A 19,376-nucleotide genomic window follows, 5' to 3' on the forward strand; every position below is an offset into this window, starting at 1 on the left:
TAAGACTTGGAGAAAACATATTATTTTTCTGGTAAATTATGTACATTTAATTTGTTAATTTATGCATGTACTATGGCAGTTGTGTCATTTCCAATCTTCTGACACTTTTTTTATGTTTTTCACTTGATAGATCGATTTAAGTCATTCATGCTTCAAATTGGACTGAACAAGTTAGTAAAACTATGATTCGCAGTCTATTTCAGTGACAAAAAAACCTTTCTTTTTCAGAAAATCAAGTGGATTTTGGATAAGGTACCACAATTTTCAAAGAACTCCCAAGAACTGAATATTGACCCGAGAACTGATGAATTCTAGTCAAATCGGCACCTGGTCAAATCGGTACCCGATATAGTCAAATCGGCACCTAGTCAATTTGGCACCTGGTTAAATCGGCACCCGATGAAGTCATTTCGGCACCCATGTTAGATATGTTTAATATATGTTTTTTTCAGTATTTTAAGCAAAATGATTAAAATAAAGAAGGGGTTAAACACGTATTGACTTATTTACATTTTTAGGGGATTTCGTTCTGTATGTATTTTTTTTTGGTCAACTTAATGTGTATTCAAGGTATTGGATATTTTTTATGCATGTTTTAACTAGTTGAGCATTTTGCATGATTGTTGGTTTAATGCTGTTTAAAGTTTCCTGAAAAACCACCTTAATTGCTAATTATTTTGCATGCAAGTTTGATTAGTGATAGTAATGAAAGGAACTCATAGTTTTCCCTTTTATTGCATCTAATTTTCTCATAATTAAACAACAGCTTGGATAATGGCTTCATTGTTTATTATTAAGTTTTTGAAGAAAAAACAGCAATAACTACCTGTATAGAGTTAAAACAACAAACATGTTAATTATGTAATTGATAAAAGTTATTAATTAATTAATTGAAAAGAAAACTAATCAAAACATCAGTCATAGAATGTTGAGAAAACTTTAAACAATAAATTTTTAAATTTACTTTTAAAGATGTAATGAATGATAAAATCCAACCCCAAAAATAATCATAAAAAGAAAGATCATTTATACATTTTTAGAATTACTTATAGAATAACTAATCGAAGAATTCAAATAGCGAAAAATATTCAACGAGTGACCGAACAACACATTAATTCACGAATGCGCGTAGCGCATGAGTTAATTATCAGTGTTGTTCGGTCACGAGTTGAATATTTTTCGATATTTGAATTCTTCTATTATACCGATTTGACTTGTACCCGAACTGATAAATGTGACTTTATGTCACTTGAAAACTTTATTTTATATGGTTTGTACTGCTTTTATAGATATTAAAGTATATAATTTTGAGATATAATTCATTTTTACTAAAAAAAAAGTTTAATTTCACTTCAAAAATCTGATTTGTGTGTCTTGTAACAATATGGCAGACATAATTATTCAAAAGGTAGATCTATCTAAATTAAAAGAGTAACCATGGTATAGTAGGGGTGTATTTTTGAAGATAAATAGGCTATATATCTGAGCTGTAGTCAATTCCTTATGGCATGGAGCGAAGTTAGACCTTTCTAAGCAAAGCGTGGAGATGAGGATCTGTATTTCAATCAGATTAAGTATTTTTGGCAGAAACAACTGCATGCATGTGCAATAACCCCCTCAATTCAATCAATATACTAATTGATGTCTCTGTTATTAACATTTTGAGACCTTGCCCATGGCTAAAATAATTGATTGATTGATTGTTGGTTGCTTAAGGTCCAGTGGCAAATATTTCATGCATACATGGCATATTCAGGACGAGAACAAGTTAACAATAAATACAATATGTAGGTTCTGTAATAGGGGCTTCCGGGATTAAGGTCGGAGAAATTCAGACTGCCACGGGAAATGAGGGTATATTGGATAGGGACAGAAATTTAGCCTTGCAACAGGTCACCTACGGACCCCTCAAAGAGTTGTTGCAAGGGTTCTTAACGTGCAAAGAGCGTGGCACTCTCTTTACACGAGTCATCGGATTTAACGTCCCCATTCTGACCGGACGTGACTGCAAATTTGTACATCCCGCACAGCCAAACGGACGCCCCACTTTAGCAAGGGTTTTACTGCCGGTCGGAGGAAGACCAATGGTGACCATACTTCTATTCCCCAGTCACCCTTGGGGGTTGGCTAAAATAAAGCCATCAAAAGATTCTTACTGGTCCGGATTTTTTTTACCTTTTCTTGGATGATAACTGCATGGTCCAGATGGTCTAGACTAACTTTATAATAACCAGTGGCAGTTGATAACACGATAATTAATTTACAAAAGCAAATTTACCTTTAGATTTTGTTCGCTTAGATTGAGAAGGACCCCAAAAAACATAAACACTAGTTGAAATCACAGTTGCTAGTCCACTAAAAAGTAAAACGTTTTTGTTAAAAAGGTCAAACATGACGACTGGACGATCTTTCAACATAAACAAATTCTGTAAGGGACGACAGTCCTTACATATCGTAAGATTGTACCCTATAAAAACTATTAATACTATAATTAGTTACCATATGCAGTCCAATATGACAACGCACCATAATGAACAACAAAAATCTGCAACTATGATCAACTTTGAGAAAGACGGCAATACGACTCGATAGATAAAAGAAAGTTAGTCCCAGATGAAATTACAAATGTTAAAGAATTTTGATAGTACAATGTACTTCTATTACTAATAAAATTCATGATGTGCTATTTAAGCAAAGAAAAGAAGCTTTTCAAGAACTGAAAATGTATACAATAAACATCATTGGCCCACAAACTTGGAAAAATACTTTCTCAAAGAAACAAGATATTGTACAGCTTGTAATCGACTGTAGCCACTTCTGTGCATTATTCAAGAAGGAGGACATTATCAATATCCATAATCTTTCGGCAAGTCTATGCTATAAACTTCATACACATAGAATCAGACTTTTAAAGTAATAACTCAGATATATAGGATACAAGGAGATGATCATAAACTGACATTGTATATAATGTGGCTACTGAACAGTGCTTTGCCAAATTTTTGTATGTATGTATATAGACAGATAAACAGGGAGAGACAGGGTATTCTTCCCGCTTAACTTATACTGTATAAAGTATCCTTGTAGATTTTAAGTTTATTCCCGCTTAACTTTTACTGTACAAAAGTATCCTCTTAGTTTTTAAAATTTAGTCGCATATATAAATTTTAAAATTAATTCCCCCTATTTATACTGTTTAAAAGTGTCCTTTTAGATTTTAAATTTATTAGTATAAATAAATTTTAAAAAATTGTGTGACACATTTCAATACACATACAGAGTCTGTATGTGGTGTTCCATGAATGGAAGGATATCCATGCAATAGAAGAAGAAGAAGATGTGTTTTAAATTGACTGATTTGCTTAGGATACTACAACGGAATGATGTATTGGTCGTTTGACAGTTAATTTGTTTACAGTGGTTTCAATGACAGCAGGTGCGAGTTTGCCTGGAATAATTTTCAAACAATATAGAGTTTTCGGAATATGAAAATTACGCACTTCCGATACCTCTGCTGGTGGACTATTAGTCCCTGGGGGTATTATCAGTTCAATAAACAGTACTTCGGTACTGACATGATTTATAACAAACATTTCTAAAATTGTCCGTTTATAAATTTTTAAATTATAAAGAAACTGAGGTTTCAACTCCCTCAGGCAAAGTTGACCTTCGATGGGTTTGGCTATTTTTAGGTACTTTTGGTCATATAGATCTTCAACTCTTTCGGTTTTTATACATCATTGGCTTTCAAATATTCGGCTTTGAGCGTTCCTGCTGAAGGTAAATCCAGAAAAGCGCTTCGGACGCATTAAACTTATAACGTGTTGTTTTCATTTTTTTTCGGGATAACCAATCACCTAAAATATGCATGTGGTCAATTAACTGATAAGACATGCGAACCCAACCAGCTTCACTTTATCACAAAAAATACTATCTGCACTGTTCATTCAATCTCTAGGAATACCATATGTTTGTTGTCTTGATTGGTTTTGGTTTATTGCTATTTTCAAATCAACATAAAAAAGCATTATTATCATTTGTCCACTGTAACTATAATAATAATTGTAATAGGGTTCTGTTTCTTTGTTGATGTTGATATTGTAGTAAGCATAACTTCTGTAACATATGTTAAAACTAAACAACAGATCTCTTAAACGGAATCGTATTAAAAGTAGTTACGTTGTGTTTGAAAAGAAAACTTCAATAGTAAAGAGCTGCACAAAGAAGGTATGATACGGGGAAATTAAACCTTGGAATACTGGAGTTAGTGCTTGATTTGTGAAAAAATTGCCTTGAATGTAACAGTGAAAGTTCCATAACTCTGGAATGACACACTGGAAAATTAAAAAAAAAATCACAAAGAAGCTTTCTTTCATCAATTCCTACAATAATGAAAAGTTTGGAGGAAATCAATTCAGGAATACTGGACGGTAAGTGTACGATTTTTCAAAAATTGCCTTCCACCTAAGGATCAAAGTTCTGTAACTCTGGAAAGACAAATCCAAAAATAAAAAAAAAATCGAAAGAGAGCTTTCTCCGTTCAATTCTAATGTTGTGTTAAAGTCATATGAGAATTGGTTAAAGCGAATTTGAGTTCTCTGACAAAGTGTTGACGAACGGACGGACGGACATACATTGGTATATAAATGATAGGTCCCGTTTTAGACTGGCGTTTGAAACAACATTATGTCATTGTGAAAGAGTAATGTATTTCATAACTTGACCATTTTCTTTTTTTTTTTGTATTGAAAGGTCATTTCGGTTGACCCAGCCAATCGGCTTAAATGACTTCATTGAAGAATTGTCTCTTACTGTAACGCAATAAGCATCGTGACATCAGAAACTTACGCGAACAGATACGATATTTTTATTAACCAATCATGGTGCCCTTAATTTGATGAATAAAATCAAATGAATCATTACACAAAAACCAAAGTAAATGATTATAATGACTAGAGTGATTGAAGTACATTTAAACAAAGTAACATACAAACAATGTCATTGACAAAACATTAAGTCTTTTTGAAGACACTGTGACCTGGAGAAAATACTTTTTCTTATTCAATTATTAGACCTAAGCCTATGGAAGACAACTCCTGGTCGATTTTTTTTCATACTTCATTGATATTTCCCAGAAGTTTGTTTCGTTCTTTAAAGAATGAATGTAATATTTTTTTCTGTCTTTCAAGAACTAACATAAAAAATGTGACGCATACTGAATAACCCGCGTAGGTTATTTCGAACAGAAAGAAAAAAAAATACAGTCATTCCTTATAATTCAATTCTAAATTCCATTTTTAAGGAGTAAATCATGAAGAAAAAAAACGTTGATGACTTCACGGTCACATGACAAAAATAATTATGTCTAGGAGCTGATAGACAAAAAAACTTTTAGCCAATTTCATTCAAAATTAAATTATTCAAATATGAAGTGCAATAACTTAGATACGTTTGAAGTTACAAACAACATAATCTTCAGATAAAAGAATCCATATACCCCTCTTTTAATTTCAAGGTCATGGCAGCTATAGTTATAAAGCTTGTAATTGTTCGCCTGACTTTTTGATTTCTTCTTAAAATGGTTCAAACATAAACATATTTTAAAATTTTCTGTAAGTTTTTAATTTATTGTCCGTCTGTATATTGGTACTCATCCCAGAACTGTTTTCTACACTAGCTATCCAAATTTCTATCAATTTTATTGTTAGAGAATTTTTTACTTTTTTTATATATAGTTTTGGTTTAAAGTTCGAACATGTACAAATGTTAAAATCGGATATATATTATCAAAATAGTCTTCTATTTCAAGATTAAATCATCCAGAGAATCTATTATCAATATCTCTTCGTTTTGATTTTTTAAAAGGCACTGGCTACGGTTACATTGAAATGTAACAATAATAAAAAAAAAATATTGTTAAATAGGAGACTAATTGCCAGAATGCTTGGTTGGGTAAGGAACCGACTATTTACGAATGTAACAATAATATTTGTGTCTACGGTTACATTCCGTTATTGTTACATTAATGCACTTCAATGTACGCTAGATTTATTAAACTTAAACCTTCTATAGTTTTGTTGCTTAATTCTTCGATATGTACTAGAGAATGATAGTAATAATAATATTGTTATTATTATTATTATTATTATTATTATTATTATTATTATTATTATTATTATTATTATTATTATTTAATATTAATATATGGAATCGTCCAATCGGATTTCCTAATATTGATAAAAGTGAAATATGTAGATTTAGAATTGTGTACACATAAATAAGATCAGAAGTAAAGCCCTATGTAAGGTGAAAAAAACCCAACTGTATAACATCATTGTTTATTAAATTTGCTTGCACAAGAACCGTGAAGTTAAAATTTATAACGATTAGTACGTGTATCCTGTCAACCCCTGAAAAAATAATAATGTCTCCTTGACTACTTCCGCGCGCGGTGGACAGTAGAATTAATATTTTGTTATATAGTATGTTAATTATGATTATTATTATTATTATTCAACAAATAGCGTTTAAATAGTTTTTTAGTATTAATTGCTTTGATGTTCTTCAAGATACTTCAATGACATTATATTATAAGACAACATGAAACTCACGTGTTTCCAACAAAAATATTGGACGAAAATACAAACATCGCAAGAGTAAAAAAAATATTTTTCACCTGAAGCATGGCAGACATTGAAAGTTTCTTTAACTTCACAAAGGTAAGGTGCAGAATGGAATTGTACAGTATGCAATACAGACGTGCACATTGCTGCATAATTCATTCGTGATGGCTGCTTTGACATGTTAGAGTGGTTTCTCTAAAAAATGCGTCGGACTGAAACATGCTCCCAAAACAACATACTGAATTTGTAGAAACTGCCATTGTAAATAAACATTTAAAAAATTGTATGCAATATTGTAAAATTCAAATAAAAGTTTTCAAGTTTTATTTTAATACATATTACTAGTCCCAGCTAGTGCACATTGAAGTGCACGAATGTAACAATAACGCAATGTAACCGTAGACACAAATATTATTGTTACATTCGTAATTAATCGGCTCCTTACCCAACCCTGCATTCCGGCAATTAGTCTCCGATGTAACAATATTTTTTTTTATTATTGTTACATTTCAATGTAACCGTAGCTAGTGCCTTTTAAAATTCGTTTTGGTGCGTTGCTGTCTTTAGTTTATAATATTGTTTTATTTGTAATATAATGGATTCCAAAAGAGAACAATCTTAGGAGATATATCCAGCCAGCCAATTTATAAACGTGATAGAATACAGGATACAGAATACGTGATAGGAATCACACAGAACATGTAAATCTTGAAAATGAGAAAAAAATGACGTTTTACTGCAACTACAGACATAGACATAGACATAAGACACATGGGAGATATAGCCCAATGACCCCATCGTCTGTCTTATTAATCACAATCACTCATTCATCTGTTCATGGAGGGAAAACTCTGCAGGAATGAAAAAATGCCAATAAAAATACTAAAAATATCGTATCTTTCTGAAACACAAACTGCATTCAACTTTTATATATTTAGTGGGTGCTAGACCTTAATACTTTTCCAAATGCACGTTTGTGTCTGTGCACATTCAGAGTACATTTTGAGGTGTAAAAACAGCCCTTTTTGGTCATTTGTTATGATGATCCTTAAATCTAGCCTTCATTTAACATTACCATGTGTAGTGTAGTGTGTTTAGGGTTAAGGTTATCATGGTGGATATGTTATTTATACATTATAACCTATTCGCCGTTCCAGAATCTGAAGGACCACGGGTAATCTCATTGTTCGTACCCCAAAATGAAAATAATGTCACATCATTGGTCATCGAGGGTGGTAAAGGGTTATTTTCCTGCAACATGATCGCCGTTTTTTATTTCAAGTTCAACGTGTTTTTACTTTTTTATTTGACGTTCAGTCGTGCAAGACAGGTGCCTCGTTCACCGTGTTCTGCTTATTTAATTTTACGTGCATCGTGATTTTCAAATGCTTATTTTGCGTGCTCGGTATTTTTCAAATAAAATTCAAACACTTGGCAGGGATCGTCAAGAAAAGAATGCATAGTTTAGAAGATCTTTATATATACTTTTTTAAAAGCCGTAAACCAGTTATATTATACTAAATCGGGAATATCAAGTAAAACAGAGAGTTTATATATACAAGAAGACATTGAATCAGTCACAAAAGGTTCACATCAAAGTCTTTATTTTTCGTGCAACGTTCATGACAGAAATTATTTCACGTTCAACATGAAATTATGTCTTATTTCACGTTTTTTCCGTGCAAGCACCCCTCCTTTACCACCCTCGTCATCATGGTCATGTTGGTTGAATTTCAATTGTTTTTGGTAGTTCTAAGCCAATCACAGTGTTTTGGTGTACGCTTTTGAAAACATTACCCAGAATGCATTAGATTCTGAAAAGGCGAATTGGAAGGCTTGGTGACAAACAGCTAAAAATAAATATAAAAAGCTGTACAAGATGTCTTACAGTCAGAGCTCAGACATAAACACAATTCTTTTTTTTGTTTCTGACTTACAAAAGTCAGATAAGGTCAGTCAGGGGGTACTACTTGTACAAGTAATCTTTATTTACTTGAAGAAGTAAATAGAATATACTTATATATAAGTAAATTATAATGTTTGAATAATCTCCCCTTAATTTTCTCAAAAAATTTTTTTACAATCCCACAAAAATTCTCAAGTTTTGAGATGTAAAATCATGCCTTTAACAATTTTTCTCAGGTTAGCTCATAATTTTTGATAAGAGTTCAATGTTTCATCTCATTAATTCAACAAAGAAACTGATTGCGCAAAGATCTTAAGTATTTGCGCAAGGCCTTCAAAAATTGCTCCTGGGGGGCTTGTTAATGAGCAGTGTTCTGAAGATAACAGACAAATGAGATTTTCATTGTCCATGAAATTTCACTTAAATGATTAGTAAAGACATCTGCAAAGGGCAGACAATTCAAAATTCTGTTAGAGCAAAGAAGTTCTTAGAATTCAAGAAAGAAGATAGGATGACTTTTTTACTTGTACAAGTAAAAAATCTGAATGTCTTAGGGACATAACTAGGCAAAAAAATAATTTACCTATACTAGTAAATAAAATACACTTGTATAAGTATCCTACAAATTTACTTATATAAGTATATTAATATTTACTTCTTCAAGTAAATAAAAATTACTTGTACAAGTAATACCCCTGACTGAAGGTATTATAATCAAAAAAGTGTTGATAATTATGGACTTTGTCTAAGTCAGAAAATGTGTTGACAATTATGGACTTTGTATAAGTCAGAAAATGTGTTGACAATTATGGACTTTGTCTAAGTCAGAAAATGTGTTGACAATTATGGACTTTGTCTAAGTCAGAAAATGACAGACTTCTTTAAGTCAATTTATGAATAATAAAACAGAATAAAAACACTTTATTCATTCAGGGATATAACTCTATAGGGTTATAACAGAAAATAACTTGCATGTGTTATATTACAGATACTTTCATGAGTTGTCTACTCTTTATTCCTTAAATTTTATAAATCTGTAAAAACATATGTTTGTTTTTTGTAAAATAAATCAAAGATATTTTAATCTGTAGTGGGCTCTAGGGAACTCTTGAGACTTTGCACAGAAACTAAATGCATAGCCTTGATAACTAATTTTTTAATTAAATTAATACATTTTTGATTAACCATGGTAAATCAATGAGACTAGGCTTTTAAGGGATAAACTTAGCTGTAATAACAAGGTTTAGTTATTAAAGGAATGTAACTTATTATATGAGACACTTGAGAATTACTGGGAAGCTTGCGCAGAATCTCATTACATGCTCTGGTCATTATTTCTTACAATAAACTAAAATACATTGTAATTAAGCATGATGTATGTATGAGCAAATGCTTTGGAGTAGCTGTGATAACACCCTTTAGTTATTACAGGCATATTTTTTCTTGCTAATGCGGCGTAAAGCAACCAACAATCAATCAATCATATTTTTTCTGTAATAACATAGGTGTACTATGCATAATTGGCAAACTATGAACTGTTATATCTTTCTATAGTTAAGTATACATAAAGACAATAGTAATATCAATAGAACTTGTATACATTTTAACTAAACTAATGATGTATATTGTACCTTTGAAACATGTAACATACATATGTTATCACAGTTCTTTGATTTTTTAGTCCACAATAACAAATGTATGTTATTTTTCTGTAATAACCCTATAGAGTTATATCCCTGACTGTTATTTGACTTTGTAGTCAAAGAACATCACTTATGACAATAACATTTTCTGAGAATAATCAAAGATCGAGCTATCTCTCAAATAACATTTTTTCCTCACCAAGGACGTAGAACTAACATAAGTCCTTGTACTCACACATAAGTTTTTTTTTTCATTTTCAGTGGTTATAAATAGTTGCATTAGAAAGTTGATAAACATTGTCTCTTTTTTTTAGACTCTCTTTCATACTTTTCTACTGAAAACAAAACATTACCTATTATTGTTGTCACATTTTCATGTTGGTTCATGACCTTTTTATATGTGTACATGGGTCTTGAAGTTAGTAAATCTTGGTAACTTATCGACTTGAAGAAGTCAACACTCGCAACATTTTGATTTAGGTCAAATATTTTTTGCTGAACATTAATTGACTTGTTGAAGTCATATTGTGTTATAACATAAAGGGAGATAACATATGAAATTTATAAAAATTCAGACCTCTAAAAACAAAATGACTTATTCATGTCTGAGGTACAATTGAGTATAGCCCTATATTGGTTAGGTCTCCCAAAGTAAATGACATGAAAGTTGTTAATCTGCAATACCTGTCATGATATCAAACCAAATATACTCTCTTTTGATACAAACATCAATCATAATAAATTGTGTTCCCTTATACTTTATAGAAAATGGGTAAAGTTAAAAGACAAAGAAAGAAACTGCATACAGAAGCTGTAAAAACTACAAACAGCAAGGTGGAAATTGTAGATATGATGGATACAGATATACAGGTAATCACATTAATTAATTATAGGAAGTATCATTTCTTGTTAGAATACACCAGCTATGTATTGTAATAATACATGTGATAATCTGAAGGCAAACCAGAGTCAAATTTATAGCTATAAAACCAGGTTTAATCCACTATTTTCTACATAAGGAAATACCTGTACCAAGTCAGGAATATGACAGTTGTTTTCTATTTGTTTGATGTGTTTGAGCTTTTGATTTTGACATTTGATAAGGGACTTTCCAATTTGAATTTTCCTTGGAGTTTGGTATTTTCGTTATTTTACTTTTTTATACTGTACGTACATTCAAAATTTTTGAATGTTATGCATGAATTTATTATAACTGGTATCTTGTTTTTTAAACTCACATTTTGGACAGTCCTCAGGGATTTATGATAATAAATGCAAACATTTATTTCTGAATTACAATGTACAAACCTTTGTTCTTGAGTCAGTATATATAATTATGGCAGATTTACTTAGAGTTGTTCCATAAAAATATACATGGGACCCTGGGAAAGCACTCTGAAATCTCGTCTTCTTCTACCATATAGTGACCACCTTCAACAAATTGAAGATTATGTCATCAATGATTGGGTGATTCTGTAGAGTGCCTTCCCTGGGTGCCATGTATGTTTTAATGGAACAGCCCTTACAGGTGACACTGTGTCAAACTCACACACAGGGATGATCATATAAAATTAACATGCTGAAAGCCAAAAATCTTGATCAGAAATGAACTTGTTGTTAATTTCTGTGTCATTTGGTCTCTTGTGGAGAGTTGTCTCATTGGCAATCATACCACATCTTCTTTTTTATATTGATATCAAATTTCAATCTGCTGCCTTGCAATAATTTAAAGCTTGTGCAATGGATATTAGTCCCATTATGGGGAAAAACTCTAGTTTGAATTCTCTGTAGTGAAGAAAATTGATATTGATAGCTATCTCACATAATTCAGCCTTTGAACCAGTTTCTCTAATAACATGAATAATCTTTAAGAGCTCAAGGAATAAAAAGTTACCTCATTTTCCAGTCTTTCTGAACATTATCCTAATATGCATATTATATTTGCCACTGGTTGTTTAGAAAGCAACAATATATCGATCAATTTATCAAAATGTGTTCGTATGTATTTTATCAGAGTTGAACTTTGTAATTGATAATTTTTTTAAAAGATTTCATTCTTTATTTTTTGTAGCAACCAGAACTAAGACTAGACAATCCATTTGCCAATCTTGACCTTGACTTGGGTCAGCTTAAGCAGAAGCTACCAGATTTCGATGCCAGAAGTCAAGTCACTAATAAATCTTTGAAAGGTTTACACATTAAAAAGAAAGATAAAAAGAAACTTAGACATGATATTTGGATAAAAAGTAAGTGTCACAAACTTAGGGTATTCTGTATCAAAATAAGGAGATTTATTATGATTGCAAATAAGACATCTATCTATAGACCAAAGGACAAAGATATAAGAAATACCAGGTGACCATATGGCCATCAACAATGAGCAAAATTCATACTGTGAAGAAAGCTGTAAATGGCCTCAAGATATCAGAAACAATTCAATATAAAAATAAGAAGATTTGGTATGATTGCCAATGAGACAACTCTCAACAAGAGACTAAATGACACAGAAATTGACAACTATAGACTTGATAGAGAAAACCTTAACTACAACAATAAACCAAAAACAGTTATGATAGACAGACATCACGTACCTGATTTTAACCTCTCAGCTTAGGATAAAATATGAGCTGCATCGGATAGAAATTGACCTTCTGCAAGTGCACATATATATGTACATGTATAAGACTTTGATTCATGGTTTTGGAAAATTCAAATACGAAATGAAAGATGAATTTTGGTCTGTTTTGTAGGGTTATAACAACTCAATTTTCAAAGCGTTAAAGACTTTGAATAGAGATTTTTAACCCGAATTAGGATAACAGATGTATTAATATTAATTTGCATAAGGTGGATTTCTATCTGACGTAGCTCATATAAAGAATGTGGCAGGTTAAGGTAGATAGGGGGTCTAAATTAAAAAGGATAACAAATTTTAAAACTTTGCATTAATGTAGAATAGATCATGCTATTTTGGATTCATTATTATTTGTGGTACACCAATTCTTTGTGGATTCAGTATTATTTGTGGATTCATCATTATTTGCAGTACAACAATTCTTTGTGACTATTCATTATTATTTATGGTACACCAATTCTTTGTGGATTTTATGTGTGCAGATCAACCATGAATTTAAATGTCCAACCAAGTATAAATTTCTATAGGTTTGTATTCAGCCTTTTGTAAAACCACGCAATCAAGTATCCAGGAAAAATCACAATTTTCCTTAATCCTTGAAAATTGGTACCCACGAAAATAAATGAATCTACAGTATTTTCAAATATAAGAATAAAAAGTATGGGTCAGTGGACTATTTATAGGCTGATTAACTGCAAAGATCCCTTGTGTATTGGTATTAAGTTGCTGTTTTGGATTGTCTGGCCAGAGGAGCAAGTCTTATCATATCTTTAAAAAGATAATTTTAGATTTGTTCAATGCATACGGCCTCGCTGTTACATATCCATAAAAGAGGAAACAAGTGATAAAAAATCAAAAACAAAGAACAGTTTAGGGCTATTTTTATTAATGGAATGTCGCAGGGCATCAAAGGCATCTTACTTTTTAGGAAATGGGTCATAGGTCACTTATAATGTTTATGGTGATATGTACATTTGATGAATGTAAAATTTCTTTGTTGTTTTTAAAGTCCCTCTCCTACTTCCCAAATCTCAATTTAATGGAATATCCATTGGTACATTATGTATTTTTATGCAGAATTGAATGCAGTTGAAGCAGCAAAGAAAGAAGAAAAGGATAGAAAGAAGAGAGAAAAGACAGCTATTGTGGGTGACATTGGAGCCATGGGAGATGCCCTTCCTACCATAGAACTCTTAATGAAAAAATCCAGCCAAGCTAACAGGTTCTCTTTGGTTATATGCTTTTATGTTTTTTGTCGTTTAGGATATTTTGTGGTAATGGCAGACCTTTGGTCATGTTGGTAGTCTTTGTTTACATTTTGTCATGATTGAAACTATAAAAAAATACACTACACCCTCCTTTGAAAATTTTCCTCCTTTCCATATCAAATCATTAATGACATGTTAAGAGAAGATGCAGAATATCAGTTTACCTTCTAAAATAAGTATACCGCCTCAGTGGTCTTGTGGTAGCGTGTTCACCTTAAGTGCCTGAGGTCTGTGGTTCCAACCCCAGCTGGGTCAAACCGAAGACTTTAAAATTGGTATTTGCTGCTTCTCCCCATAGCACGTGGCATTAAGGAGTAAGAGCAAAGGAGCAAAGACTGGTTGGCTTGGAGTCAGAATAATGTGTTCAGGTAAGGTGACATGTCTTCCTGTGGACAGCTGTTACCTTGTGAACTAGCACGTAAAAAATCCGACTTAGTGTGTCAGTCTAGTACAAAGCAGGCTTAGCAGGGTAAATATTCATATAACATTAACATGTTCTCGTCCTCAATATGCATATTAATTTGCCGCTGGACGTAAAGCTGCCATTCATCATCATCATCATCTAAAATAAGTTAGGTAATTGGAATCACTGATGGAAAGATTGGAAAAGTAGTTTGAATAACTTCAAATAATATTTAGGTATGGTGTGTGAACAATAAAGAACAACACTTCAACAAAGCACTATTGCAGACAGTTGCCAATTTTTAAAATTCGTCAATTTAACTTTTTTAGACGTGGTTGTTTGAGAGCATGATACATGTATGTGGCATTGACAATTGTCAATTGTTGAAGACCATATCATTGCCCTCTTTTTTTGGGGGCTCTTTTTGTGGTGTTGATTTGTTGTCTTGTTAATGTTTGCCCCATATCTCATATGTACACAAGGCTGTTGACAAGTGTGGGAAAATAATTTTGATTTAATTCAATAAATACAAAGCTTAATCATAATTTATTTTTATTTCATCAAGGGATCAAACAGAAGAGAAGACCAGAGGAATCGGTAAAGAAAAGAAACGGAAAAAACAAATGTGAGTAACTTGCGCCAAACAACATAGTATACATCCTTCTTAATAATTGTAGGGCTGGTAGGTCAGATTTAAAAAAAATGTTTTTTTTTCAGTCACATTCAAGACAATATCATGTTTATACAAGTCTGGTTCTCGTATTTTAGATACTGCTAAACCAGAACTTTGACCAGATCATTTTGACTTTGTTAATGAATGAAGTGATGCCAGTTAATATGTATAGGAACAATTTCGTCACATATTTTGATAAAATAATTTAGCATTTACTACAACTGATAGGTTAACAAAACGTTTTTTAAAATATCATCCAAAGAAAGTCAGTGATGGTGCTCAAAATTGAGGTTGTTTTTGAAACCCTAAACTTATACGTTTGTTCACTGAACTTTAATGGTTTTTACGGTGGCTGTGTTATTATACGACCGCAAAAAAATTTTGCGGTTGTATATTGGTATGACGTTGGCGTCGTCGTCGTCGTCTTCGTAATCCAGCGTCGTCATCGTCGTCCGAAGACACATTGGTTTTCACACTCTAACTTTAGTTTAAGTGAATGGATCTCTATGAAATTTTACCATAAGGTTCAATACCACAAAAGGAATGCTGGGATTGATTTTGGGGGTTATGGTACCAACAGTTAAGGAAAAAGGGGCCAAAAATAAGCATTTTTGTACCTTCCAGACATAACTTGTGTGTTAGTGTATGGATCTCTCTGACATTGTACCACAAGGTTCCATATCACAAAGGGAATGCTGGGATTGATTTTGGGGGTAATTGCCTCCAAAATTTAGGAATTAAGGGCCAAAAAGGGGCAAAAAACAAGCATTTTTCTAGTTTCATGACAATAACTTGTGTGTAAGTGTATGGATCTCTCTGACATTGTACCACAAGGTTCCATATCACAAAGGGAATGCTGGGATTGATTTTGGGGGTAATTGCCTCCAAATTTTAGGAATTAGGGGCCAAAAAGGGGCAAAAAACAAGCATTTTTCTAGTTTCATGACAATAACTTGTGTGTAAGTCCATGGATCTTTATGAAATTGTACTACAAGGTTCCATATCACAAAGGGAAATCTGGAATTGAGTTTGGAGGTAATTGCCCAAAATGTTTAGGAATAAGGGGCCAAAAAGGGCCCAAAAATAAGCATTTTTCTATTTTCCAGACAATAACTTGTGTTCAAGTGTATGGATCTCTCTGAAATTGTACTGCAAGGTACCATACCACAAAGGGAAGGCTAGGATTGATTTTGGGGGTAATTGCCTCAAAATTTTAGGAATTAGGGGCCATAAAGGGGCAAAAAAACAAGCATTTTTCTAGTTTCAGGACAATAACTTGTGTGTAAGTGTATGGATCTTTATGAAATTGTACTACAAGGTTCCATATCACAAAGGGAAAGCTGGGTTTGAGTTTGGGGGTAAATGCCCTAAATGTTTAGGAATTTGGGGCTAAAAAGGGGCCAAAAAACAAGCATTTTTCTAGTTCCCAGACAATAACTTGTGTTCAAGTGTATGGATCTCTCTGAAATTGTACTGCAAGGTACCATACCACAAAGGGAAGGCGGGGATTTAGTTTGGGAGTGATGAATCATAAGGGGGTTCAAAAAATTTGGGGGGGGGGGGTTTCCCCTTTTTTTCTTTAAAATTTTCCATTTTAAATTGGTTATTTCTGATTTATATATAAAAGCAAATAATAATGATATGGTTTGAATAGGTTAATTAAAATTTTTTAAGTTCTTAGACAACATTCATTCTGTGTCAGAAACCTATGCTGTGTCAAATATTTAATTACATTGTACAATCCAAATTCAGTGCTGTATCAAGCTTGAATGTTGTGTCCATACTTGCCCCAACTGTTCAGGGTTCGTATCAAGCTGCGCCCCAGCGGAGTTGTGTATCTACAATGAACAATATCCAACACCGGGGTTGTGTGTTCAAATCCTGGTCTAGATTGACTTAAATTGACTAGAATTGGCAAAATCCAAAACCTAATACCTAAAGTTTAGGCATTCCAGACAAAAATCAGAGATTTGCATGGAGGAGATATATTGAATTTCCTTAATGTAAAATGATTTATAAAATTTTAAAACTACAAATTTCAATCAAATGATATCTGTGTTTTCATGCCAGGACAGAATACTGGCTACTGGGTTGTTGATACCCTCAGGGACTAACAGTCTACCATCTGAGGTATTGAACAAGTGGTAGTAACAACAATAACAGTACCAATTTTTTACACCAGATGCACATTTCAACAATTAATGTCTTATCAGTCATGCTCTAGGCCAAAATATTTGAAAATCGGAAACCTAATACAAACCCTGCAGATCTGATTAAACCAAAAAGGACCCTAAGTATAGGCAAATCCAGACAAGGAATGAGAGCTTTGCATTTGAGAGATATACTCCCTATTCAAATTCATTATTTTGGCATAAAGTTGAAATAAATTATTTTGGGTTAAACATTTCATTGCCTGATATTAAGTGCAGCTGTTGTTAATGCTATGCTTTGTACCCTTCAATCAATTATATGTTCATGTAAATAGACAGAGCTTAGTATGATGGGTGTTCACATCCTCAAAGTGATTATTGAATAAACTACTGTAAATTCATAAATTATTGCGTGCATTTATTGTTGAAGAATTACCGGTAACAAAAATGCAAGTGGAATTATTGCTATTTTAGGAAAAGCTTCATACATATGTATGTATCATATATCAGAATGCAAGTTCTTATTATTGCGATACTCAAGGAGTCACATTATTAGCATTAATTAAAACCTAGCATTAATTTCTGAATTTACAGTATTTGAAGGACAATTTAGCCACTGTCATCTGCATGTAATAAAATGTCATATGAAGCCTGAATAATGGATATTTTGTGATTATTTTTATATTAGTATAATTAAAAAATGGCAGTCAGTATAATTAAAGGGGCACTAGCTGTCAAATTCACATTCACTGATTTGACTCAAATTCTCATATTTGATTTATAACAATGTAAAAGATTTATCCAAATTATAAAAAGTCTAAAATAAACAATATACCTGGCATGGGCTCGATAATATGTAGCTTTGTTTCATGTGTATTTTAGTCTAGACGCCATCTAAATTAACTGTCGAGTTGACCTCCGAAAACATCTGATTGCCATATAAGCGATATAAACATAAATATAGATATAAATAGATATCAGACTCATGCATTTGGGTTTTTCTAGGTCTGTTTAATTTCATATTATAGATTAAAAATAAATGTTAATCATCGTTTTTACCTGTATAAGAATGTTTTTTGTGGATCGAATCAGTCAAACAAATGATTTACCTTTGTTTCACTTTTAATGTTGACATTCTTTTCCTTCAAATAATTGAACATGCACAATGCATGCAGTATCCATCTCTAGCTAAGGGGTTAAATTGAAGTTCACATGAATATGGATTCAATGAGGTCGAATTATTCACTTGCAAGTGAATAATTCATCATCAATGTTTCTTAGCTTATTTTGACAAAATTGAACCATACTGGCTGCTAAAAGCGGTAAATTATTTCACTATTTCACTTTCATTAATGAGTGAACAAAAAAAATCATATTTTATATTTTTTTATATATCTTGTAGCTAGTGCCCTTTAAAAGAATAATGTTTTCTGCACATACATGTCTTCACATTTTGCATAGTCAATGCTAGACACAACATTATTGTGTAAATATTTTGTAGGATGGAAGATATATCAATATTCAAACAGATTTTGGATCATCCAGCATACAAAGAGAATCCCACAGAGACAATTACAACACACTTACAAAACAAATTGAAACAAGAAGATGCAGGATAATAAAACATCATATTCAAATTGTTATATATTTGTTATTGATGATAATTAGGGCTATTCCATTAAAATGTATGTGGGAGGGTAGGAAGGGAAGTTTAATTATTGAATGTGGGTCATGGGTCTTTTTTCAGTATACGTCTATTATTATTATGCAAAATTATCTAAAAAATGGTTCTTGGTTGTAGGGATATTTTGAAAGTTCCTTCCTACCCTCCCACATGCATTTTAATGGAATAGCCCTTAGGGCTAGGTCAAGAACTGTTTGAAGCCAATCTTCATATTTATACCACCCACAAGCAAAATGTTTGGGGTATACAGTAATCACCCTGTCCATGCATCCATCTGCCTGTCTGTCTATGTGCTTTGAAAGTGCATTTATGAAACTGTTTCCAATTGTAAAATACAAAATGAGGATGTATGTTAACAAATATAATCGAGGTCCTACATGTCAAAGGGGAG

At 32.3% G+C, this 19,376-nt stretch overlaps 2 protein-coding genes across 3 annotated transcripts in view; one reads left to right on the forward strand and one right to left on the reverse strand.

The window, feature by feature from the left end:
- LOC127711598 (ubiquitin carboxyl-terminal hydrolase 30-like) overlaps nucleotides 1-2,429 on the reverse strand; it is a 37,072-nt gene extending 34,643 nt beyond the window's left edge. For both annotated transcript variants that reach the window (XR_007986801.1, XM_052217700.1), the window contains exon 1: nucleotides 2,279-2,429. Coding sequence is in view for 1 of the 2 variants with exons in the window: in XM_052217700.1 (XP_052073660.1) it covers nucleotides 2,279-2,417 (139 nt within the window). In the remaining variant the exon portion in view is untranslated. The remainder of the gene's footprint in view (nucleotides 1-2,278) is intronic.
- Nucleotides 2,430-7,234: 4,805 nt separating this feature from the next.
- On the forward strand, nucleotides 7,235-18,944 carry LOC127711600 (uncharacterized). The gene is made up of 6 exons (XM_052217702.1): nucleotides 7,235-7,324; nucleotides 10,938-11,042; nucleotides 12,244-12,418; nucleotides 13,885-14,029; nucleotides 15,044-15,103; nucleotides 18,803-18,944. The coding sequence occupies exons 2-6, from the start codon at nucleotides 10,941-10,943 to the stop codon at nucleotides 18,918-18,920; spliced, it is 600 nt and encodes a 199-aa protein (XP_052073662.1). The 5' UTR covers nucleotides 7,235-7,324; nucleotides 10,938-10,940; the 3' UTR covers nucleotides 18,921-18,944.
- Nucleotides 18,945-19,376: the final 432 nt, after the last annotated feature.

The sequence above is a fragment of the Mytilus californianus genome, unplaced genomic scaffold, assembly GCF_021869535.1.
Source record: "Mytilus californianus isolate M0D057914Y unplaced genomic scaffold, xbMytCali1.0.p SCAF_8, whole genome shotgun sequence".
Lineage (NCBI taxonomy): Eukaryota > Metazoa > Mollusca > Bivalvia > Mytilida > Mytilidae > Mytilus > Mytilus californianus.

Coding starts and splice junctions, on each gene's coding strand:
- LOC127711600 (XM_052217702.1), top strand. CDS start 10,941: ATGGGTAAAGTTAAAAGACAAAGAAAGAAACTGCATACAGAAGCTGTA. Junction 11,043..12,243: donor TGATGGATACAGATATACAG/GTAATCACATTA, acceptor TATTTTTTGTAG/CAACCAGAACTAAGACTAGA. Junction 14,030..15,043: donor AAATCCAGCCAAGCTAACAG/GTTCTCTTTGGT, acceptor TATTTCATCAAG/GGATCAAACAGAAGAGAAGA.